The 24,293-nt window shown below is 68.3% G+C and overlaps 1 protein-coding gene across 7 annotated transcripts; it reads right to left on the minus strand.

The window, feature by feature from the left end:
• Positions 1-494: 494 nt before the first annotated feature.
• Positions 495-23,940, minus strand: BICRA (BRD4 interacting chromatin remodeling complex associated protein). 7 transcript variants are annotated; one of them, XM_066984498.1, is made up of 16 exons: positions 23,843-23,940; positions 23,614-23,755; positions 14,869-14,971; positions 14,696-14,741; positions 14,263-14,305; positions 13,701-13,766; positions 10,541-12,538; positions 7,104-7,682; positions 6,273-6,453; positions 5,815-5,942; positions 5,196-5,321; positions 4,672-4,733; positions 4,338-4,486; positions 3,788-3,882; positions 2,316-2,418; positions 495-2,008 (listed from the first exon to the last, which is right to left on the minus strand). In XM_066984498.1, the coding sequence occupies exons 4-16, from the start codon at positions 14,734-14,736 to the stop codon at positions 813-815; spliced, it is 4,767 nt and encodes a 1,588-aa protein (XP_066840599.1). In that variant the 5' UTR covers positions 14,737-14,741; positions 14,869-14,971; positions 23,614-23,755; positions 23,843-23,940; the 3' UTR covers positions 495-812. The 7 variants fall into 7 exon arrangements, with proteins under 7 accessions (XP_066840599.1, XP_066840600.1, XP_066840598.1 ...); XM_066984499.1 differs by lacking the exon at positions 23,843-23,940 and having other exon boundaries at positions 23,614-23,757; XM_066984497.1 differs by lacking the exons at positions 23,614-23,755; positions 23,843-23,940 and adding an exon at positions 21,753-21,891.
• Between the last annotated feature and the right edge of the window lie 353 nt (positions 23,941-24,293).

Consider the following 24,293-nt stretch of genomic DNA (forward strand, 5'->3'; position numbering starts at 1 on the left):
CCGAGCACGAGGAGGAGCGGGGCGAGGAGCACGGGGGGCGAGGGGGGGGACGCGCCCGCCCGAGCACTTGGTGAGAGCCGGGGGGAAATCCCCCCCCTTTGCCGCGGGAGGCCGCCGAGGAGAAAACCACGGCGGAGGCGCCGCGGCCGCTCCAAATTCGCCGCTGCCCCGTGGCGACGCCGCGGCTCCGCGCCCCGCCGGCCGCCCCCGTTCGCTGTAAACTTTCCCCCCGTGAGTAGTGTTTGCGTCCCCCTTCTCGCTTTGCCCCGGCCGGCCGGCGAGGGTCCAAAAGCCCGCGGGGGATGCGGAAATAACTTAGAGGAGGGGCGCCCAATTTCGCCTTGGGGGGGGCGGGGGGGCAGCGACTGCAGAGTCCTCTTTGGCCTCCCGCTGGTTCGACTCAGAGCCTGCTCCACGGGGAAGGCGGCCGGGGTGGGGGTAGGGGGGGTGGGGGTAGGGGGGGGGAAGAGAAAATAGAGCGATGGATGCGGTAGTCAGATTAGCCATTTGTTACAGAATCTAAATTACACAGCCAACAACACCTACGGGCCCCGCCAGTCCGCCCCCCGCGCTCGGCCGCTCCGCACTTGCCGTGACGTCGCCGAGGCGAGCGGCGTAGCTCCGGCCCCGGCGCGTGCGCTCCGACAGCCGGGCCCCGTCCTATAAACACCGGGAAGCGCCGGCGGGGCGCCCTCCGCTCCCCGCGGCCGGGACGATGGGGGGGGAGGCTCCGGGGGGGCAGCCCCGGCGCTGCCCCGCACGAGCTCCTGCGTGGGTCCTCGCTCGCCGCCCCGCTCCCGCTCCGCTCGCTGTTATCTGTTCAACGTCCTCGCTCCAAGGCCGCCGTTGTGACTGGGGGCAAGGTACGTGTCCGTGCGGTGGACGGGCGAGGAGAAGGGGGAGGAGGAGGAGTTGTAGGAGGAGGAGGGCGTCCGGGTGCTCTGGCCCCCAGTCTGAGGTTGCTGCAGGTTGAGGATGCTGTCGATGGCGCTCTGTAGGTGCTCGTTGAGGGAGTCGTCCTGGGGGCTGTCGCTGGAGAAGCTGGCGTTGTCCACGTCGAAGGACTCCGACTTCCTGCGCTTGGCCGGCGGCAGCGGCACCTCCCAGGTGAGTTCCGAGCCCGCGCCGTGGTCGGGGGGCTCCGTTTTGATCATCCCGCGGTAGAACTCATCCTCCACCTCGGCGAGCTCCTTCATAAGGCCACTGGTCGAGTCGTCGCTCTTCTGCGGGGCGGCGCCGTCCTGCAGCACGAGGGAGCGGGCGTCGCTCCTGCTGAAGAAGAGGAGCTTGGAGCTCTCCTCCGGCCGGCTCTTCTCCACCGCCGCCGCGGGGGCCTTGTGCGAGGTGATGACGCTCCGCGAGCCGTCCTCCTGCTTCACCACCGGGGCGCCGGGCACCTTGTCGGCTTTGGGGGCGCCGCCCTTGGGGCAGGCGGCGGCGGCGGGCTTCTCGGCCACGAAGGCGTCCACGTTCTCGCGGTAGGTCTTGCGGAGGGGGAGCCGGCAGTAGGTGACGGCGGGTTTCTTCTCGGCGGGGGCCGGGGCGACGTGCTCCACCGTGCCGTTCATCTGCGAGGCGGCAGCGGCGGGGGGCGCGTGCTGCTCGGCCGTTTTGATCACCCTGCAGACGGGCGGCGGGGGCGGCGGCGGCGGCTGGTGCACGGGGTCGAGGGCGGTGTTGTGCACCACCTTGCTGAGGCCGGCCTCCTGCTTGATCTTCAGCTTGAGGCCGATGCGGCTGCGCGCCTCGTACGTCTTGATCGGGGGCTTGCTCCTCGAGGGCAGGGCGTCCTCGTCGCCGTCCAGCGCCGGGGAGGCTTTGGCCCAGGTGACGGACGGCGAGCCGCCGCTGTGCTTGATGACCAGCTTGGTGGGGTTGATCTGCGTGGCCGTCTGCGCCGCCGGCGCCTTGGGGTTCTCGGAGGCGGGCGCGGCGCCGGAGGCGGAGGCCAGGGCCGCCGAGGAGGAGAGGCTCTGCGAGCGGGACGACGACGAGGAGACGTACTCGTCTGGAAGGGAAGCACCGCGGGGCAGGCGTTAGCGCGAGCACCGCCACCCGCCGGGGAAACACCGCGGCGGCGGGGCCGCCGGAGGAGCCCCAGGGCAGGGGCTCAGAGCCCCGCCGAGCCCCCGGGGGCCGGCGGGACGTGCCGGCACGGCGGCCACCCGCGGCACTGCAGCCACCCCCGGCACCGCTCCTGCCCTTCACGGCCGGCTGCGGAAGCGCCGTGTCTGGCCTCTGAAGAGGCAGGAAAGCATCAAAAAGGCAGGGGGTTATCGGCGGCGGGCAGACAGGAGGAGGAGCGCGTTCCCAACCTGGTTTCTCCTTGGCCAGTTGTTTATCCAGCGCGAGCATGGTCTTCTCTTCCTGGATAAACATGCGGTCGATCATCACCATCTCCGCCGAAGGGCTGACTCTCTGCGGAGGGGAACGTGGGGAGAGGGGAAGAAGGGGGAGAAAGAAAGGGGGAGAAAGAAAGGGGAGAAAGAAAGGGGAGAAAGAAAGGGGAGAAAGAAAGGGGAGAAAGAAAGGGGAGAAAGAAAGGGGAGAAAGAAAGGGGAGAAAGAAAGGGGAGAAAGAAAGGGGAGAAAGAAAGGGGAGAAAGAAAGGGGAGAAAGAAAGGGGAGAAAGAAAGGGGAGAAAGAAAGGGGAAAAAGAAAGGGGAAAAAGAAAGGGGAAAAAGAAAGGGGAAAAAGGGGAGGGGGGGACACGTCAGAGGCTGGGGCTGGACGCGAGGCCGCGAGGCCACGGCCCCGATCCCTGCGGGACAGGAGCTGAGGTGAGGGCGAGCTGCCTCGACGCGCTGCCCCGCGCCGCTCCCATCCCATCCAACCGGAGCACGAGAGCGGCCCGGCGCGGGGAAAGCAGAGCATGAGAGCAGCCCGGCGCAGGGAAAGCGAAGCACGAGAGCAGCCCGGCGCGGGGAAAGCGGAGCACGAGAGCAGCCCGGCGCGGGGAAAGCGGATCAGGAGAGCAGTCTGGCGCGGGGAAAGCGGAGCACGAGAGCAGTCTGGCGCGGGGAAAGCGGAGCACGAGAGCCGCCCGGCGCAGGGAAAGCGGAGCACGAGAGCGGCCCGGCGCGGGGAAAGCGGAGCACGAGAGCGGCCCGGCGCGGGGAAAGCGGAGCACGAGAGCAGCCCGGCGCGGGGAAAGCGGAGCACGAGAGCAGTCTGGCGCGGGGAAAGCGGAGCACGAGAGCAGCCTGGCGCGGGGAAAGCGGAGCACGAGAGCAGCCCGGCGCGGGGAAACCGGATCAGGAGAGCAGTCTGGCGCGGGGAAAGCGGAGCACGAGAGCAGTCTGGCGCGGGGAAAGCGGAGCACGAGAGCAGTCTGGCGCGGGGAAAGCGGAGCACGAGAGCCGCCCGGCGCGGGGAAAGCGGAGCACGAGAGCGGCCCGGCGCGGGGAAAGCGGAGCACGAGAGCGGCCCGGCGCGGGGAAAGCGGAGCACGAGAGCGGCCCGGCGCGGGGAAAGCGGAGCACGAGAGCGGCCCGGCGCGGGGAAAGCGGAGCACGAGAGCGGCCCGGCGCGGGGAAAGCGGAGCACGAGAGCGGCCCGGCGCGGGGAAAGCGGAGCACGAGAGCGGCCCGGCGCGGGGAAAGCGGAGCACGAGAGCGGCCCGGCGCGGGGAAAGCGGAGCACGAGAGCGGCCCGGAGCGGGGAAAAGCGGAGCACGAGAGCCGCCCGGCGCGGGGAAAAGCGGAGCACGAGAGCCGCCCGGCGCGGGGAAAGCGGAGCAGCCCGGTGTGGACAGATCACCGGGTCCGTTTGCAGACCTGCAGCCTTACCCGGGACTCCTCCAGCAGCAGCAGGCGGTATTTGTTCAGCATCGCTTGCGTGCGCTTCAGCAGCTGGGCAGACACCACCTCGAACTCCTCGTCCACTGCGGGCGGAAGGAGAGGGAGGGACGCTGTGGGGGGCCTCGGGCGGCAGCGCGAGCTCTCGCTCTGAGCTGGTACCAACGGACCGAGGGCTCCGGGCTCTTCCAGAAAACACCCCGAGGAGCCCCCGGACACGGGATCCCCCGTCCCCCAGCGACCCCAGGGACCCCGCAGCACCCCCAAAGTCCTGCTCCAGCGGTCTCTCAGAGCACGCTGCGAGCAAACTCCCGCAGCGGAGCTTGGAAGAGGTTCAAGCCCCGGCGACGTCAGACACGCTGCCCCGGGAACGCGTGCTTTTCCGGAGCGGCGGCTTCGCTGCCTTTTCCTTTTTTTTGGTTCTAAAAACAACCCGCGTGCCTTTTTTTTTTTTTTTCCAGCTTTTTTTAAAGCCGTCCTGGCCACGCCGTGACGCCCCCGGCGAGCCGGGGCGTTTCGGCAGCCCCCCCGCAGAACTCACCCTTCCTGTAGTCTTGAGCGGAGGGCAGCATCCCCTGGTAGACGTGGTAGGGCAGGAGCCGCTGCAGCGCGTCCTCGAAGGAGCGGAACGAGGTCTTGTAGTCGGGGTGCAGCACCGCCCCCTGATGCTTGTGCAGCTGCTCCAGGAAGCTGGAAAGGAAGGGAGAGGAGCCCAGCTGCCGCGGAGCTCCTGCCGCGGCCACGAACCGCGCAGGGCTCCCGCGGGAAGCCCCTTTTTTGGGCTGCAAATTCACCGATTCGCCCCAGCGCAGCCCGATGCGAGGGGTTTTGGTCGTCGTCCCCCCCCCCCCCCCGGCTCCCCCCCGCGCACTCACCAGGCCTCCTTGCTGGGCTGTAGTGTGGGAGGTTTCTTCAGGCTCCCGAGCTTGCTGTCATACTTGGGGGGGGGAAAGAAAGAACAGCGGTGAGAGGAGCACGCGGCCGCCGCGCCGGGCTTACTCCCCGCAGACGTAGGGACTGGGGGGGAGCCCTCCGGCCGGGGGAATCCCCCCCCCTTTGGGGGATTTCAGGACCCGGAGCGAGGCCGGGAAGGCCGGCGGCTGCTCTAGGGGGGCAGGGACGAGGTGAGGTGGGTTAGGGCTGGGGGACGGAGCAAGAGATCGGGGGGCTCGGGCAGGGGAACGGCGCAAGGAGGAGATCGGGGGTCTCAGGCACGGGGAACGGAGCAAGAGATCGGGGGGCTCGGGCACGGAGACCCCCCCCCAGGTGGCCTAAGGGGTCCTCTCCGGGGTCCCCACGCGAACAGGGTGAAGAAACAACCCGCGGACACGGCTCCCCTCTGAGGAACAGCTCGGTGGCCACCGGTCCCCCCCCCGGGGAGCGTCCCCCGAGCCCTCACCAGCGGCGGGGTCTGCACGGGGACCGAGGGCACGAGCTGCGGGAGCCCCTTCCCCACCACCTGGATCTGCAGGGGGCCTTTGCCGAGGTTCAGGCCCGAGACGGAGCTGATCACTCCGGGCTTCGCCTGCAGAAGATAGGGAAAAAAACAAAAAAAAACAAAAAAAAAAAAACTTAGTTTGGGGTCCCAAACCCCCCCCGCGTCGCAGCTCCTCGACCTCCGATGCGCGGCGAGAAGCCGGTGGCTGGCGGAGGAGCTTTCCCCTCTCTGCTCTGGTGTAAACGCCCCGGTCTAAAACCCCTTTCTGCACAAAAATAGGGTTGTTTTAATCTGTGCTTCCAGCAACCCGCTCCAAGGGCCGTGCCGTCCCCCGAAACCATCGCTAAGGCACCAATTCTCCCCGGAGCGGGCACGAAGCCCAAAGGTTTTGCTGGTCGGGCACCATCCGTGAGGACCAGACGCAAATAAAAAGGGGGAAAAAACCCCTCTGGGATTTTAATTCCTCCCCCTCCTGATAAAACGCGACGGCCGAGGGGAGCGCCAGCAGGTTCGTTTGCCCCGAAACCGGAAAACTTCCGAGCGAAATGGGAAAGGGTGGAAAGACGGAAACTTCTCTCACCTGAACGGGCTGCTGGATGGCGAGGGGCGCTCCCGGCTTCCCCTGGCCCGCGGCCCCTTTCCCGGCGGGGATCGGCGTGGGGGCGCTGGGGAAGGATTTGCTCTCGGCGGGCGCTGGGGCGGCGATACCTGGCGGCACGGGACAGGCGGGGGGGGGTCACCTGCACGCCCCCACAAGGGCCCCGCCGGCACGCCTCGTCCCCGAGGGCCGAGCTGCACCCGCGGCGCTGGAAAACTTCTCCCAAAGCCACCCAAAGCCCCCAGGGGTCGCGGGGATGGCCCCAACCCGAATAATCCCGGGCTGGGGGAGGGCTAAAATGAAAGGATCTCGCTCCGCTCGCCCAGCGCCGGCTTCGCGGCGTGGCTGCGAGCGCGGCGCCAGCACCGATCCCGCTTCTCCTCGGGGGCCCGCGGCGCCGTAAGCGCGAGGGGGGGAGCGGCGTGGAGGGCGTCACCAACCTGCGGCGGGCGGCGGGCCGGCGGCGGGCGCGTGGCTGTGCGCGGGGGCTGGCGTGGTCGTCACCGTCACCCCCTGGCTGCTGACCAGCACGGAGGAGGGCTGGCCGCTGAACTGGCCCAGCGCCGGGGCGGCCTGGCTGGAGGGGGGCTGCTTCGCCTGCAGGATGATCCCCTGCGGCACCTGCGGGGCGAGAGGCGGGCGTGAGCGGTGGGCAAGTGCTCCGCAACCGGCCACGGGGCTGGGGAGCGGGGTCTGCGCGCGCCACGCCGCTCCCGCTCGGCGCCGCGGAGCTCGGGGAGGGCCGGGATGCGTCCAAGCGCCTCCGCCGCGCGCCCTCCTGGGGGGGGAAGCGCCCCAAAGCGAGGCGCAGCCCGATAAAACCGCGCTCGCTGCCCTCTCGGCTCCCTCCTTGCCCCCTGTCCTCGTCGCCACGCTGAGTTTCCCAAACCGTTTTCCACGCCCTTCGTTAGGAAGGGAGGCCCTGCCCTCGTCGGTCGCCGCTAACGAGGGCCCCGCGGCCCCAGCCCGGCCTCTCCCCCGGCGCAGCCGCCTTCCCTCCTCCCGGTCCCGTCCCGAGGCACCGCGCACACCCGCAGCACCGCCGCGTGCCCGCGGCACCACGGCGCCCGAGGGAGCGCTGCACCGACCGAGCGCCCCGAGCCCCGCAGGAGCCGCCGGCCCCGAGCGCCGCAGCCGCCGGCAGGGAGAGCCAAAAGCTCGGCCGCGAGCGCCCGCCCGGGGTCTTTCGGTCGGGGTCTCGCCCGCGGCGCCCTACGCCGAAGCCCTACACCGAGCGGAAGAGCCCCGAGGCCTCGGCGGTCCTTAGTTACCTGCTGGAACCTGTCCAGTATTTGCTTCTGCTGAGGAGCGGGGTTTGGGACGGCCGCGAGGGTTGGGAATTGGCTCGGCACCAGCTGAAAGCTCCTCTGCGGCTCTGCGGTTAGGTGGAGGGCCGGGGTCGGGGTCGGGGGCTTGCCGGGCCCCTGCGGGGGGAACTGGAGCTGGAAGTGGGGCGAGTGGGAGTGGGGGGCGTCGGGCGGCGCGGCCGGGGGCTGCCCCTCGCAGGGCGGCTGGAAGGGGGCCGGCGGCTGGGAGGGCGGGCGCAGCGGGGGCAGCGGCGGCGCGGGGCCGAGCGGGTTCTGGATCACGTAGAGCCCCGGCAGCGGCGCCTGCGGGGTGCAGGAGCGGGCGAGCGGCTCGGAGGGGGGCCGCGGCTGCGAGGGGGGCCGCGAGTGGGGCCGCGAGGGGGGCCGGGAGAGGGGCTGGGGCTGCGAGGGCGGCCGGGCGGCGTGCGGGGACGGCATTTGCGGGAGGTGGGCGGGCTGGAGCTGCGGGCTGTCCCCCAGGGGAGGATGAGGTAGCGAGTGGGACGGGGAGGCTCCAGGGAGCTTCTGCTGCCCTGCGGGTAACTGAAACAGAGAAGGAAAGAGCAAGAAGTTAGTCGCAGCTCCCGGCGCAGGGGCCGGCCGCTCTGAAAGCGCCTCGGCCCCGCGGGGTCGCCCCGCGGCCCCTTCCCTCCTCCGGCGCCGTCCCCACGCTGAGCCGGGGGGCGCCGAGCGGGGGGAGCCGGGGGGGGCAGCGTCCCCCCAGCCCCTAATTCCTTCCCAGGGGACCGCTTGGCCGCGTCCTGCCCTCGGCGGCATCAACGCCGCGCTCGCGGCGGGCTGTGGGGCAGCCAACGCCAGCCCCGTTAATTAACGGGGATGTCAACGGGACGCCCCGTTAATTAACGGGGATGTTAACGGGACGTCCCGTTAATTAACGGGGATGTTAACAGGACGCCCCGTTAATTAACGGGGATGTTAACGGGACGCCCCGTTAATTAACGGGGATGGCCCTGGACCGCTCAGCTCAGCCCTCCGGCGACCAGCCCCGTTGCAGCGCGGGTGCCCCTGCGGAGCCGTAGGGGATGAGGAGGAGGAGGAGGAGGAGGATGAGGAAGGAAGGGAGCTGGAGGCAGGCTCTGAAGGGCAGGAGGAGCAGCGCGAGCGGCCGGCGGGGTTAGTGGGGACCCGGAGGCGAGCAAGCGGGAAGAGCGGAGCTGGGAGAGGGGACGGAAGGACGGACGGACGGACGAGGGGACGCCCCCGGCCCCCGAGCCGCGCGCCGCCGCCGGGCCCTTCCTCCGTGCCGCCGCGGGTCCGGCGGGGAAAGCCGGGGCGGGGGAGACGAGACGGGAGCGGAGCCAAACGCCCGGAGCCTTCTCCTCGAGCGCGCGCCGCGTGCCGCGGCCTCCCGCCACGCGCCATTGCTGCCCCCGAGGCCGGCGGCGCCGATCCGGCACGCTGCGCGCCCCAGCCGCGCCAGGAGCTGGGGGGGGAAGGGGCAGCGGCGCGGGGAGGAGGCTGGAGCAGGCGGCGGGAGGCTCGGGGCGCCGGCGGCTACGCCGCGGACGGGCAGAGGCACCGGTGGGTGCGGTGGTGCCGGGGAGCGACTCGCGGCGCCCTCGGGCCGCGTTTGGCTGTGGCATTAACGTGTGGCCGCGATCGTCACCGGCACACCGCCATCGTCACCGACACATCACCATTTGTCACCGACACACCGCAATTCGTCACCACAAACTGGTATTTGTCACCACCAAAACGTGATTTGTCACCACCAAACCACAACTTGTCACCCAACCGCGATCGTCACCAACAGCCCGCGATCCCTCGCCAGCAAACCACGGTTTGTCGCCGATAAACTGCCACTCGTCACCGACAACCTGCGATTTTCCACCGACAAAGCGTTTGTCACCAACGCCCCACGACGTGTCACCAATAAACGGTGCGCTACCACTAACGGACCCCAACTCGTCACCAACAAGCCGCCATTTGTCACCGATAAACTGCTACTATTCGCCAAAAAGCCACGATTTGTCACCGACACACCGCCGTTTGTCACTGACAAGCCACCATTTGTCGCCAACGAACCGTGATTTTTCACCAATAAACTCTTATTTGTCACCAATAAGACACCATTTGTCACCCAAAATGGTGATTTTTCACCAATAAACCCTTATTTTCCACCAACAAAATGCCACTTGGCACCAACAAGCCACGATTTGTCACCAAAAACGGTGATTTCTCACCAACAAGCCACCATTTGTCACCAAAAACGGTGATTTCTCACCAACAAGCCACCATTTGTCACCCAAAATGGTGATTTTTTACCAATAAACCCTTATTTTTCACCAACAAACGACCATTTGGCGCCAACAAGCCACGATTTGTCACCAGAAACGGTGATTTCTCACCAACAAACCGTGATTTTTCACCAATAAACTTATTTTTCACCAATAAACCACCATTTGTCACCAACAAGCCATGATTTGTCACCAAAAACGGTGATTTCTCACCAACAAACCATGACTTTTCACCAATAAACCCTTATTTTTCACCAATAAACCACCATTTGTCACCAACAAGCCATGATTTGTCACCAAAAACGGTGATTTCTCACCAACAAACTGTGATTTTTCACCAATAAACCCTTATTTTTCACCAACAAACTGCCATTTGGCACCAACAAGCCACCATTTGTCACCCAAAATGGTGATTTTTCACCAATAAACCCTTATTTTTCACCAACAAACCACTGTTTGGCGCCAACAAGCCACGATTTGTCACCCAAAATGGTGATTTTTCACCAATAAACCCTTATTTTTCACCAACAACCAACCATTTGGCGCCAACAAGCCACGATTTGTCACCCAAAACGGTGGTTTCTTACCAACAAACCATGATTTTTCACCAATAAACTTATTTTTCACCAATAAACCACCATTTGTCACCAACAAGCCACGATTTGTCACCAAAAACGGTGATTTCTCACCAATAAACCCTTATTTTTCAACAACAAACCCTTATTTTTCACCGATAAACCATTATTTTTCACCAACAAACCGCCCTTTGGCACCAACAAGCCACGATTTGTCACCAAAAACGGTGATTTGTCACCAACGAACCCTTATTTTTCACCAACAAACCGCCGTTTGGCGCCAACCAACCACGATCAGCACCGACAAGCGGGCGCCCCAGGCCCGGCGATGCCGGGACGCCGGGCGGTACCGGCCGGGCCCGAACCCAAGACTCGAGCGACGATAACCCACGGCGGCTCAGCCCCGGCACCGCGCACAAGGGCACGAAACCCTTCCCCGAGCCCCGTGGGAGCGGGTCCCCGGCGCCCGCCCCGCCGTCGGGGCCGCCCGGGGCCGAGCCCCGGTCCCGAGCTCGGCGCCGCGAGGGCCCGGGAGGAATTCAGCCCACGGGGGGGGAAAGCTACTCGCCTGCTGCAGGAACATCTGCATGGAGTCCTGGCTGATGACGGCGCCGGCGGCCGCCTGGCCCAGGATGATCTTCTCGGGGCTGGAGGAGGCCAGGCCGGGGCTGGGCTGGGCCGGGGCGGGCGGCGGGGCGGGCGGCGGGGGCTGCACGCTCAGCTGCAGCGGCGGCGGCGCGGCGGGCGGCTGCGGGGCGGCCTGGACGGTGAGGATGGAGGACTGCTCGGCGCCGGGGAGGAGGCCGGCGGCGGAGGCGGGCTGCGGCTGCACGAGGCCGGGGCTTTGGCTGCTGGCGGCGGCGGCGGAGGGCTGGATGCTGACGGCGGGGCCGAGGTTCTCGGCGGCGTTCAGCATGGCCACCTGGCTGGGCAGCGTCACCCCCTGGATCACCGTCTGGCCCGGCTGGCCGATGGCGCCGCCGGGCAGCGAGGCGGCCACCGCCGGCTGGCTCTGCGTGGTCAGGCCGCCGGCCAGGGAGACGGGCATCTGGAAGAGCGCCGGCTGCCCCACCTGGCCGGGCTGGAGCTGGATGGGCGCCGAGAGGATGTGAGCGGTGCCGTGGGCGTTCTGCGAGGTCAGCACCTGGCCCAGGTTGAGCTGCCCGGCGATGTTCTGGTTGGTGAGGATCTGCGCCGGCAGCGCCTGGTTGGCGATCAGCTGCCCGCCGGGCCCCGGGCTGGTGATGATGTGGGCCTGGCCGCTGGGGTGCGAGGCGGTCAGGATCTGGCCCCCCATGTTGGCCGGCAGGGCCGAGAGCTGCTGCGGGAGCTGCACGGCGGAGGCGCCCGCCAGCTGCCCGGGGAGCAGGAACTGGTTCTGGCCCTGCAGCACCGCCTGCGGCACGTGCTGCGCCGGGATGACGATGCTGCTGCCCTGGTTGAGGAGGTGCACGCTCATGGGCTTGCTGAGCGCCGGCTGCTGCGGCGGGGGCTGCTTGAAGACGTTGGCCGGCAGCCCCTGGGGGAAGCCCGAGAGCACGACGTTCTGGCCGGCCTTGCCGGCCATGAAGGTGAGGTTCTGCTGCGCCTTCTGCTGCTGCAGCGCCGCCTCGTTCTGGATGGTCAGGGTGGCGTTGTTGGGGGCGAAGGGCTTGGGGGTGATCTGGTAGAGCTTCTGCTGCAGGACGCCGGCGGGCTTGGGCTGGATGGGGGTGGGCGTGCGGTGGATGATGACGTTCTGGGCCTGCACCAGGGGGCTGCTCAGGTTGGAGGTGACGGTGAGGGGCTGCGAGGCCGGGGCGCCGGCCACGCCGCCGAACATGGAGCTGCCGTTGAGCGTGGTGGTGGCCACGGCCGGCAGGTTCTTCTGGATGACGAGCCCGGCGCTCTGCGGCGAGACGCCGGTGGAGGCCAGCGTCACCTGCTGCTGCTCGGGCGCCGGCTGCGCGATGTAGCTGCCCACGGGCACGGCGGCCACCGGCGAGGGCTGCACCTGCTTGGCGATGATCTGCTGCGCCGGCTGGTTGATGGCCATCACCTGCTGCCCCACCACCTGGATGGGCGCGATGCCCAGCGTCCCGCCGGGGCTGCCGTTGGGCAGGCCCTGCAGGTTGGAGATGGGCTGGATGGTGACGTTGCCCAGGCCCACCTGCTGCAGGAAGGGCTGCACGCTGATGGCCTTGTTCACCACGTCCGCCCCCACCGGCTGCTGCACCAGCGCCTGGTGCGTCAGGACGGCGGGCTGCTGCAGCCCGATCAGGTCGGCGCCGCCGGAGAAGATCTGCGGGGTGCCGTCGGAGGCGGCCTGCACCACGGGCTGCAGCGTGGGCAGCTGGAAAGAGCCCAGGTCCAGCTCGGCCTCGGCCTCCAGCGTCTGCTCCGTGATGTTGGCCTCCTGCAGGCTCTGCTGCAGGATGTCGCAGGGCTGCTCCGCGGTGGGCAGGGCGGCGGCGCCACCGGCCGGCGAGCCCAGGATGTCATCTTCCAGGAAGTCGAGGTCCACGCTGGTGGCGGGCTGGCTCTGCTCGGCGTTCAGGTGGTTGCCGGGGGGCTCCTGGACGTGCAGCTGGGACGCGGGGGAGAAAGAAGGCGGCGTTGAATTGGGGCGCACGGGAGAGGGGCGCGGATAACGCTCCCTGACCTGCCCCGCGGCCCCGCCGGCGCTCGCGGCGCCCGCAGGCCTCGCGGCGGGGCGGGGGCACCGCTCTGCAGCCCGCGCCGTTCCCCCCGAGGGGCGCAAAGCATCGCCCCGGAGCGGTCCCAGCGCAGGCGCACCGACGGCAGAGCCGCCCGCCGCACCGCGAGGAGCGGGCCCGGACCCTGAGCCCCCCCCCCACCCCCGGCGTAAGGAGCCAGCGGGGCCGGGGCGCGTTCCTCGCCTCCCCTAATTCCTCAGGGATAAAACCGAGGGGGAACTTCCACTCCCCGAAGGAAGGGTGAGAGCCCAGCGAGCGCCCCGCGCCTCCCCTCGTGCGAGCGGGGAGCGCCCGGGACCTCGCGCTGCCCCACACGAGGGGAGGGAGAAGCGCCTTTGGAAGACCAGAATCCAAAATCCAGCGGAGAATTAAAAACTAGGAAATAACCCCGGCAGAGCTGAGCCTCAGCGCTCCGGTACGCTCACCGGGGACAAATCAGCAGCAGTTTTGCCCAAAGTCCTTAGAAAAAAAAAAAAAAAAATCGAGCGTAACGTGAAGAGGAACGGAGGGAAAAAAAAAGGTTCTGTTACATGGAAGTGCAGGTAGAGGGGGGGGGAAAAAAAAAGAGACCTTCGTGCAGAAAAACCCGCGTTCTTGGGGCAAAAAAAAAGGGTTTTAGAATTTCTGCCTCTCGTTTCCCCTCTGCTGCGCCCCTGGGCTGTGAGGAAGCGGAGCGCTCCCTGCTCCACCGGGGGGGGGCGAAGCGGACGGCAAGGAGACATTTCTGCTCAGAACCTCCGGAATTTTCCCCAAATTCCCCCTGCCGCCCTCGAGGGCTGGGAGCGCCGCTGCTCCTTCCCCGCTCTCCTTCCTCCCGCGTCTTCCAGCCCCGGAGCCTCTCGCGAGCATCGGCTTGGCTCCCCCCGACCTGGGGGGGACCCCTTGGGGCTGCTTCTCTCCAGAGGCGGGGGGCGATCCCCGCATCCTGGGAACTGACTGAAAACGAGCCTCAAAACTAAAAAAAAGGGAAAAAAATGAAAAGGGAGGTTTCTAAGCTACCGTTCCCCACGTATAAATTAACCAAATACATACCCCAGCACCTTCAAAAAAGGCACTGGCTGCATCTCCTGTGTTGTCCAGGAGATCATCACTGTCAATCTGTAATTAAAAAGATTGCGTTTACTTTCTTTAAATAGAATATTGAAAAATTATGAAAAAAAAAAAACAAAAAACAAAAAAAAAAGCCCAGTTCAGCGCTGACCGGGAACGGCCGGTGCGGCGTGCAGGCGAGCTCCCCTCCCAGCCTGTCTCCCGCTGGCGGGAGAACACCCGTTTTCGCCTGAAACGGCCCCAAAATCCAGCGGCTGCCGCGCTGAGCGGCGCCCGACCCCTCCTGCCGAGGTCCCCGAAGCGCCACAACCAGGGTTTGGGGCCCGCGACGACAAAGCCCCGCAGGGCCTGGCGCAAGCCCGGTCCTCGCTCTCACGGAAAAAGGGAAAAAAAAGGGAAAAATAATAATAATAATAATAAAAAAAAAAGAGTCCTGGAAGTGAAAGGAGTCTCAGCTCGGGGTTTTCTTTGACTGGCCGCTCGTTAGCGCACACGTTTTTAGGCACAGAAAGCTTCCAGCGAGCAAAGCCAGGCCCCCGCTCACCTTCTCGGATCCATGCAGGAAGTCGTTCAGGGCCTGGGGGTCGCTGCAAAACAAGAGAGGAAGCGTTTAGGGGGCGAAAGCTTTCAGGGGGCGGACCCACAATCCCGACGGGGCCGCGAGGCGTGGTTCTATCAGCGCCCCGACGCCGCTCGGGGTAACGAGGGGCCGGGCAAAGCGCGAGGCAGGCAGCCCCCGGGGAGATTTTTTTGGGGGGGACAGGACGAAATAAAGCACCAAACTCCCGACTTCCCGCAGTTTGGGAACCCTCCCGAGCGTGCCCGGGGTTCTTTTTGGCTCGGTTCTATCCCGATCAAACCCGAGGCCGGCGGAGGAAGGAAGTGAAGCTGCCGCAGGCTCGCGGCGGCCCCGCAGGAAGCGCCGGCGCTTCCAGGGCGCGTGCGGAGGCCGAGGCGTCGGGGCGGGCGCCACTTACCAAATGACATCAAGCAAGCACCGGCCGTCTTCATCATCCATGTCAACTGCAAAGAGCGGAGAAGACGCGTTACTGCCGGCGAAGCGGCGGCGCGCGGAGCTGCTCCCTCGGTCCCTCGCGCCCCGAGCGCGGCGCTCGGCGGTGCGGCGCTGCTCCTCCCCGCGCGGACCTACCTATGGGCGCGCACCGCCACTCATCCTGCCCGGGACTGCCACAAAATCCCCGCGCAGTACCAGCTCCGCTCAGGTGCTGGAGGTCCTCTGGGCTTCAGCCTCCCTGAACACAAACGCCAGCGTTATTTTTTCGGGCTGTGCACGCGGGGCAGGTCGCCGGCTCCCGACGCCACCCCGGCTGCGGCACAGCCGGGCGCGACCCGAAGCCGGCGCTAATCCGGCGCGAGCCCCGTCCAAAGGGCCGAAAAAAAGCCCCTTTTTACCACCAAAACCGGTGGACGGAGGAGAGGAAGGTCGGCGGGCTCTTCCTACTCGACGCCAAGCGAGCGCGGGACGTCGCCCGCGCCCCTCCGGCAGCGCCAGGGAGGTTTGGTGCGTGTTTTTTGGGGCGTTTCTGTGCATGTTTTTGGGGCGTTTGGCTTCAGAAGGGGGGAGCCAAGGGCTTTTTTCCGATAACCTCAGCCCCGGCACCCGGCCACCCTCCGCGCAAATACCCTCCTGACGAGCGGGGCTGGGAAATGCTCGGTTCGGGTTTGGTTTTCTTTTTTTTCCGTCGTGTTTTTGGTGTTCCCCCCCCCCCTTTCCCCCCGCTCGGATCTGCTCCGCAGCTGTGGGCTGGGCAGGGCTTAAAGGCGCAAGGGAGCGGGGCTCCCGAACGAGGCCACTAATAAACTCCGAGCTAACGAGGAGACGCGAGCCAGCTCCCTCAGCACTAAAAGAGACGGGGAACGAGCAGGGAACTCGCTCCCGCGGCGCGGGACGAACGCCCCGTGGTTGGCCGCGGGTCGGGATTCCCAAGGCGCCCGGCGCTCCGGGGCTCCGCGCGCCCACCTCCCTTCGTGGCGACCGAATTCCCCCCAGGGCCGCGTGCCGACACGCCGCCCGGTCGATTCCTGCCCGCCTCGCCTCTCGCCTGCCACCTCCGGGGGGAATCGGGGGCGCGGGGCCGCGGGGCGAGGAGCCCGGCCCGGTCCTTCACCTGACGCGGCGGCACCACACGCGCAAACCCCGCTGCGAACGCTCGCGGCGATGCGCCAGGGCCAAGCACCAGGGCAGGAGTCTCGCCGTGACCGTGTCCATGATTTGGGGGCGCACCACGACCGCGTCCATGACTTAGGAGGACGTCACGACCACGTCCATGATTTGGGGGCACACCAGGACCGGGTCCGTGATTTGGGAGCGCACCACAACTACGTCCATGATTTGGGGGCGCACCACGACTGCATCCATGACTTAGGAGGACGTCACGACCACGTCCATGATTTGGGGGCACACCACGACCATGTCCATGATTTGGGGGCACACCACGACCACGTCCATGATTTGGGGGCTCGCCACAATCGCCTCCATGAAAAAAGCCAACCTGGTTGGGGAGAGCCAGCGGGAGGGAGGAATTCCCAAATTTCTTTGGCTTGTGAATCGGGGAATTCGGCCCCACGTGGGCTCGTTTCTGAGCAGCCGATTCACCAACAACCAAACCCGTGCAAAAACCAGCGAGAGCTTTATCGGGCATCCAGGAGCGTGAGGCACTGACGTGACGCCGGCGCGCTGCGGGGCAAGAGAAACACCGCGGCCGGCCTGCGCTCGGAGCAGGGAGCGCTCAGCTCCCGCGCAGGGGAGGCTCCGTCCACGCGGTCCTGCTGCGGGCACCGCGTCCCCTCCGCATCCTCTCCCCCTCCTAGTCCCGCGTGCCGATGCGCGGCCCGGAGGCGTGGTTTTACGCAGAGTAAACACACCGGGGGGCACCGAAAACCACCGTTAGGTCGAGCCCAGGACACCCAAATCGGGGATTCTCCACCGAAAACCCCCTGCCAACGCCAAGCCAAGAAGTTACGGAAACGGTAACACAGCTGGACGCGGCGACACCACGGCCCCGGCACCAACCCCAGCCGCGCTCCTCCAGAGCGGGGCTCCTCGATCAAATCCCAGATTTCTTCCTTAAAACCCGCCCTGCTTCTCCTCACGTCCTCCAGCCCCCGAAGGTTCATTCATCCCCTGCCCCTCGCGCCGCGTCCCGCTGAAGGAACGCGGAATCTCGGCGCCGCCGCGGCGCACAGGCACGCTCGGCCGCCGGGGAGGACTTTACACCTCGAGATGCCTTCGAACTTTACTCCCTGCGCCGCCCGGCGAGGCGAGGGCGAGGGGCGCCGCGTGGCGCCGCCGCCAAGCTGGAAGCCCGGAGCCTCTTCCCTTGCTCGACCGCGGCGCCGCGGGTGGAAACCGGGGCTGAACCGTGAGCAGGGCGGTTCGGGGCCGAAGGCACCTCGGCCGCAGCGCCTGGCGCTGATCTCAGACCCCCCAAATCCCCCGAGGACGGGCTGCGTGCCCCGACAACGCGGCCACCTCGAGCGCAACCCGCGCCGGTTACGCCAATTCTCAGCGTTTGAGGCCAGGATGCGGCCCCCGGGTTGCTCCCCGGCTGGACGCCCCCCTCCCCGGTTGGCGGAAGCGCCACAGCCGCGTGCCGAGGCACCGGGAGCCACGGTGCTACTGGTGGGGACGCCCCGTGCCATCGGCGGCTCCGAGCGGGTTCGCCCCGCGCTCGCTCCTGGGCCGCCCTGAGGCTTTTCGGCGGCGCAGCCACGCGGGACGCCGGCGGATCCTCGGAGCGCCCGCAGCGCTCGGCTCCTCCACGTCCCGCCTTCCTGACGGCGCTGCGCCGCTTCCAGACCCGGCCAGCGACCCGAGGAGTTTCTCCGGCACACGGCGAAGGCGCGCTCCCGCGGGACAGAGTCCCCGCTCCTCGCACGTTTTCGGCACCAGTTCCCGGCACCAGTTCCGGGTTTCTCTCCCAGTGCCGGGGGGTCGCTGAGGTTTGCTTGCGGCCCTCCAGCTCCCGCAGGCGTCCCCGTGGGTGACGCCGCGCCGGGACCATCCATGCGAGGTTCGGGACGGACGAAGGCGCGGGCAGCGCTCATCCTGCACCCCGCGATGTTGCCTGCTCCTTTTACCACTTTTGGGCGCTATTATTCTATTTTCGGGACCCCAGCGAGATTTTCTCCATCGGGAGAGACTCCGGAGCCGCGGGACGGGGACGGAGCCCTGCAGCGGGTCGCGGTGGCGCTGCGGGGCTCCTCGGGCTCCCCGCACCGTCCCGCCGAGCTCTCGACAGCGGCGCCAGGAGCGCTCGCCCCCCGCAGCGCCCGCGGGAGCCCTGCCGGGACCCGAGGAGATCTCCAGCTCAACGCGGGCGCCGCAGGGACGCCGCGTCCTCCGCCAGGAACCCGCCCGCCGCGCGCTGCCCCGCACGCAGCCCCCCGAGGGCGCGCGCTGGCTTCCCCGCGGCGCTGATAAATATTTGAAACGTAAACAGCCGCGCGCGTGGTGGTTTTTTTTCTTTTTTTTTTTTTCCCTTCGCTAACAGAAATTTAAAAAAGGAAACGGGGCAGATTCTGAACATACCAACGGCGAGCGTCTATTTTTAACGGCCGGCTCCCGAGCGGCGTGCCCGCGCGCTGCCAGCGGCCTCGGAACCGGGCGCGCTCGGATCTCGAGGAACCGGGCGCGAGTGGCGGTGCCTCCGGGAGCCCCCTGCCCCCCGGCGGGTCAATCGCGCGTTTTCGGAGGCTGTCGGCTACGAGCAGGGCGCGAGGGCCCTGCTGGACGCCCAGAGCCGTGACGCCAAGCGGGGAAGGAGAGGCGTCGACGTCGCTTTTGCGCGGCGCCGTTGTCCTCCGACGGCCGGCAGGACCGGGGCGCGCGGGGCGAGAAGCCCCAGGTGACGCGCGGCGCTGCCGAGCCGGGAGCTCGGCTCCCGCTCCTCCCGTGCCGGAGTCGCTGCGCCCACTGCACGGAGCGCGGCGCTCGCAGGGCTGCAGCCAGGAGGAACGTGGGTTCCCAGCTCCGGTTCAGGCTCCCAGCTCCGCTCCGATTCAGGCTCCCAGCTCTGCTCCGATTCAGGCTCCCAGCTCCAGTTTAGGCTCCTTGCTCCAATTCAGGTCCCCAGCTCCGCTTTGATTCAGGCTCCCTGCTCCGACTCAGGCTCCCCGCTCCACTCTGATTCAGGTCCCCCGCTCCGCTTTGGTCCAGGATCCCTGCTCCAATTTAGGTCCCCAGCTCCGCTCCGATTCAGGCTCCCCACTCCGATTTAGGTCCCCAGCTCCGCTCCGATTCAGGCTCCCCGCTCCGATTTAGGTCCCCAGCTCCGCTCCGATTCAGGCTCCCCACTCCGATTCAGGTCCCCAGCTCCGCTCCGATTCAGGTCCCCAGCTCCGCTCCAGGTCCCCAGATGTGCTCCGATTCAGGCTCCCCGCTCCGATCCAATTCAGGTCCCCAGCTCTGCTCTGATTTAGGCTCCCAGCACCGATTCAGGCTCCCCACTCCACTCCACTCCGGGCTCCCGGCTCTGCTCCAACCCAGGCTCCCAATTCCTCCCGGCTCCCAAGGCTTCGCTGAAAACCACCGAGGAAGCGGCTCCGTCCTTCCGCCCGGGTTGACCGGCACCTCTCTGAGCTCCGGGAGCCCCGACCCCACCGCCCTCGCGCGGCCGAGGGAAATTCGAGGTGACCGAGGCCGCGGCCCTCACGCCCAACGGCCCCCAACGCCCCGGGACGCCCGGCTCTCGCCGCCCCGCGCGATCCAGCCCCGCGTCACCGCGATTCACCGGCTCCCTGGGCAGCCGGCGCCGCGTGCCGGCCCCGCTCTGTCCGCGGCGGGAGCCCGGCGGCCGCGCGCCCGCTCCTTCCTTCCCTCCCTCCTTCCCTCCTCCCAGCGCCGCGTTCGCTCGCGTCTCGCTCCAAATCATTTCCAGACTTCGCCTGGGAGCGCGAGGCCAGGCGGGCTCGGAGGGAGCCGGGAGGAGGAAGGCGCCGGGCGGCACCGGGGGCCCTCGGTGGCGCCCGGGGAAAAGCCAAACACCGGCGCTGGTCCCGACCCCGCAAACGATTTCTCGGCCAAACTTTGCCCTCGGAAATCACCGCAGGAGCCGGAGAGCTCCCGCCGCGGGCGGACGCGACCCTTCCTTCTCTCCAAGCCCACCGCGGCCGCTCGCAGCGGCAGGAACAACCGCGGGCACGCGCCGAAGGGAAACCGAGGCAGTTTCGCCCCGCGGCAGCCCCGATTTCACCGAGATTTCGGGAGATTTCCCCACAGAGGCTGCCAAGGAAGGCAGCTTTGGCCGGCATGTGCGGAGACGCCAAGCCCCGCGCCGAAGCGCCCGCAAAAGCTCGGCGCGACGCCGCGGCCGCCGTAACCCCTTCAAAGCCCGAAATTTGGCAGCCCGCTCCTTCCGAAAACCCAAAATTCGGCGGCCTGCTCCGACCAAAAACCTGAGATTTGACAGCCTGCTTTTTCCCAAAACCCAAAATTTGGTGGCCTGAGCCCGCCGGCGCTGCCGCCATAGCGCCAACGATTCCCCGGCGCCAAGAGCCCTGTCGAGGTGCTGGGGAGGTTTTTGGTCATCGGGGCAGAGGAAGAGGAGGGCTGCGGCCGCGGGGGGGCTTGGGGAGGAAGGAGCGGGGTCCAACCGAGCTGCAGAGCACCCGCTGGCCACCCCCAAGCCCGCGGCGCGGCCACGACGCGCCCATGGCACTGTCGGGCTCCAGCGTCGCCCGGCCGCTCCTCGCCGCCCACCACGGCAGCGAGCGGCACGCGGCCCCCCGCAGCGGCGGTGGGAGGGGGCCGCCAGCGCCCCAAGGCACCCCGAGGCGCCCCAAGGCACCCCGAGGCGCCCCATGGTCCCCAGAGCCCAGCGGCCGGTGGCACCGGGACGCTCGCGGGGTCACCAGGGCACCGTGGGCGGCGAGGGTCTGGGGGTGCCGACGGCGCGGAGACGGGGGTGCAACATGGGGGGGGGGGGGGCGCACAGTGCCTGGGGGGGACAACGTGGGGGCACAGAGTGCCACGGGGGGGCAGAATGTGGGGGCACAACACCAAGGCGGGGAGCACAACACCGGGGGGGGGGGGGCGTAGTGCCAGGGGTGCACAATGTGGGGGCACAACGACAAGGGGGTGCACAACGCTGGGGGGGGGCGCACAACATCAGGGGGGCATAACGCTGGGGGGGCGCAATGGCAGGGGGTGCACATCACCGGGGGGGGGGGCACAACATCAGGGGGGCGCAATGCCAGGGGGTGTAACACCGGGGGTGCACATCATCGGGGGGGGCGCAATGCCAGGGGGACACCACTTCAGGGGGGCGCATCACCAGGGGCTGTAACAGCGGGGGGGGCACATCATCGGGGGGGCGCAAATCCAGGGGTGTACAACATCGGGGGGGCACAACATCAGGGGGGCAGAACACCGGGGGAACATCACCGGGGGGGGGGGGGCACATCACCAGGGGGGGCATCACCGGTGGGGGCACAACATCGGGGGGGCTCAACGGCAGGAGGTGTAACACCGGGGGGGCACAACATCGGGGGGGGCGCAATACCAGGGGGGCACAACATCAGGGGTGCATCGGGGGTATGCCAGGGGGCTGTATCACCGCGGGGGGGGGCACATCACCGCGGGGGACATCACCGGGGGGGCTCGACGCCGGGGGTCGCGGCCCCCCCCCGGCCGTGCCGAGCGCGGGGTGCCGGCGAACAAAAGGCGGGGGGCGTCGGGGCGCGGAGGCCGGGGGCGAATGAAGACGAGCAGAGAGCGGGGGGGGGGGGGCGCAAACTCCACTTTATTCGGCCGCGGCTCCCCCCCGGGGCTGGGGGGGGGGGTCCCGGAGAGCGGGGAGGGGGCGGGGAAAAGGGGCGGGGGGGGGGGGGGAAGAACCGGGAGGGAGGGGGGGGGGGGGAAGCGGCGGGGCAAAGGGGGGGGCCCGGAGCGGGAACGGGGCCGGGGGGGGGGGGAAGGAACGGGGAGGGGGGGGGGCCGGGAGGGGAGGGGGGGTGGGGTGGGGGAGGGGGGGCGGGGGAGGGGGCCGGGATCGCTACATTGTAACAACTCACCGTGAGCTCTGAGCGGCGGCCGGCGCGGGGTCTCCCACACATCCCCGCACGGGCTCCGGAGGCAGGACCCCGGCAGGCACCGAGACGTAGCGGGCCAGCGCGCTGCCTGATCGCCGGGCGGCCAAGCGGCGGCGGCGGCGGCGGGGCGGCGGCGGCGGGGGGGGGGGGGGGGGCCGCGAGCTACGGGCGGCATCGCGGCTGCGGGGCGGGGGGGGGGCACGAGCGGCGCCCCCGCCGGACCCCGCCCCGGGCTGCTGCCGGCATGGGCGCCCCCCCTTGTCGGTGCCCCCCCCTCCCGGTTTGCCCCCCCCCCCTCCGGGTTTACCCCCCTCCCCTCCCGGTTTTACCCCTCCCCCCTCCGGTTTTTACCCCCCCCCTCCCGGTTTTGCCCCCCCCTCCCCGCTAACACCGGGCAGGAGGCCGCTGGGCCCCGCAGCCACGCACGGACCCGGCCCCGCTACCCCGGGGGGGGCGTCCCCGGGTCCCCGGGGCTCCGCTGCTTCCCCCCCGGGATCCCGGTCTCCCCCTAATTAACCCCCCCCCGTTAATTAGTGGCTGGGGACCGCGGCCCTACGCCGCACGCCTGTTGTGACACCACAGCGCGGGGGGCGCGGGGCCCGCCGCATCGCTCGCTCCCGGTTCCCGGTTCCCCACCCCCCAGGCACCGCCGCCGCCACCGGGGAGCGGCAGCGCGGCGCAGGCACAGCGCGGGGCAGCCCCGGCCCGCCGCGGGGTCCTCGCCGCCACGCCCCGCCCCCGCGCCGGCTCCCGCGGGCCATTGGCGCGCCGAGGGGCGGGGCGCCGAGGGGCAGGGGGGCGGGGCGCGCCGCCGTGTTTACAGCCCGCCATTGGCTGGGCGCGGCCGGGGGCGGGGCCAGGGGGGAGAGGGGCGGGGCCGGGCCGGGCGCCGCGGGGGCGGGGCCGCGGGGACCCCGCGGGGACGGAGCAGGCGGGACGCGGCCCCACGGGGACTCGGGACCCCGGCCCCACGGGGACCCTACCCCCGGCCCCACGGGGACCCAGGACCCGCAGGACAGCGGCCCCATGGGGACCCCAGCCCCACGGGGACCCAGGACCCGCAGGACCCCGGCCCCACGGGGACTCGGGACCCCCAGGGTCCCAGCCCCGAGCCCCACCGGGACCCCCAGGACCCCGGATCCGAGCCCCGGGGGACCCCAGTCCCACAGGGACCGAGCCCCACGGGGACCTGGCACCCACAGCCCCTTAGCCCCGAGCCCCGCAGGGAGCCGGCACCCATGGGGACCCCCAGCCCTGAGCCCCACGGGGACCCCCAGCCCTGAGCCCCACGGGGACCAGGATCCACGGGACCCCAGCCCCACGGGGACCTGGCACCCACAGCCCCTTAGCCCCAAGGGACCCCAGCCCCACAGGGAGCAGGGCCCACGGGGACCGAGCCCCACGTGGGCCCGGGACCCCCGGGACCCCAGCCCCACGGAGACCCGGGACCCACAGCCGCTCAGCCCCAAGCCCCGGGGGACCCCAGTCCCACAGGGACCGAGCCCTAGGGGGACCTGAGACCCACAGGACCCCAGCCCCACGGGGACTGAGCCCCACGGGGACCCAGGACCCACGGGGACCTGGGACCCTCAGCCCCGAGCCCTGAGCCCCAGGGGACCCCAGCCCCATGGGACTGAGCCCCACAGGGACCCTGGCCCCTTCCCCACAGCCCCGAGTCCCACAGGGGACCGGGACCCATGGCCCCCCAGCACTGAGCCCCCCAGCCCCCAAGCTCCACACCCCACAGGGACTGAGCCCCCAGCCCCACAGGCCCCCAGCCCCCCACAGGTGGTCCCGCCGTCACCGGCCGCTCCTCCAGCGCCGAACGGCGCCGGCCCCTTACTTTTGGCTGATTTTTCGGCCCCTTTTGGCTGATTTTTCACCCCATTTCTTCGGGATTCCCCCGGCGGCGGCTCCAGAGGGGTGCCTCGGACCCGGGCTGCAGACATCGCTCGGGGGGCTCGGCTCTCCCGGAGCTCGTCCTCCTGAAATTGGGGCGTAAAATAAATAAATCGGGGGCGTGAGGGGGGGGGAGGCGCTGTGCCCACCTCGGAGGCGATGCCCAGTGCCACCTTGTGAGAAACATCTCAATTTTCTTCACACGGGATCTTCTGTGAAGCTATTTTATTTTCGATTGCAGTGGCGGGCGCCCTGTCAATCAGGAGCGCATTTTAATAAACAAACCGTAACCTTTTATTGCCTATTACCTGACGCCCGATCACCTCCCCTGCTTCCTCATTGGCTGAGTACTACAGGTTCACACGCTGCTCGACGCTCCTCTACGCCATATATGTACAATTCTTCTTTTTTTTTTCCAACCCTTTAATTCCTCCTTTCTCATGTTTTGAGAACTCGTGATCTTTGTTTTGCTGTTCTCGCCCCGCTCGTCCTGTTTTCCCTCAAGCTTCTGCCTTGTTTTGGAACAGCGAGGCCTTCTGCTGCCCGCTTATCTACTTAGCCGTGCTCCTTGTTGTGACTACGCAGCCACCTTGGGGTACAGCGGAGTGACTCCCTGCTGCAAAA

This window comes from Anser cygnoides, chromosome 29, assembly GCF_040182565.1.
Source record: "Anser cygnoides isolate HZ-2024a breed goose chromosome 29, Taihu_goose_T2T_genome, whole genome shotgun sequence".
Classification (NCBI taxonomy): domain Eukaryota; kingdom Metazoa; phylum Chordata; class Aves; order Anseriformes; family Anatidae; genus Anser; species Anser cygnoides.

Bases quoted from the DNA above. Each gene is read 5' to 3' on its own strand.
- BICRA (XM_066984495.1), bottom strand. From the start codon at position 21,945: ATGCCGCCCGTAGCTCGCGGCCCCCCCCCCCCCCCCCGCCGCCGCCGC. The intron at 5,322-5,814 runs GTGAGAGAAGTT...TATCTTCTGCAG, and splicing joins CCATCCAGCAGCCCGTTCAG to GCGAAGCCCGGAGTGATCAG. The intron at 4,734-5,195 runs GTGAGGGCTCGG...CCCCCCCCCAAG, and splicing joins CCGTGCAGACCCCGCCGCTG to TATGACAGCAAGCTCGGGAG.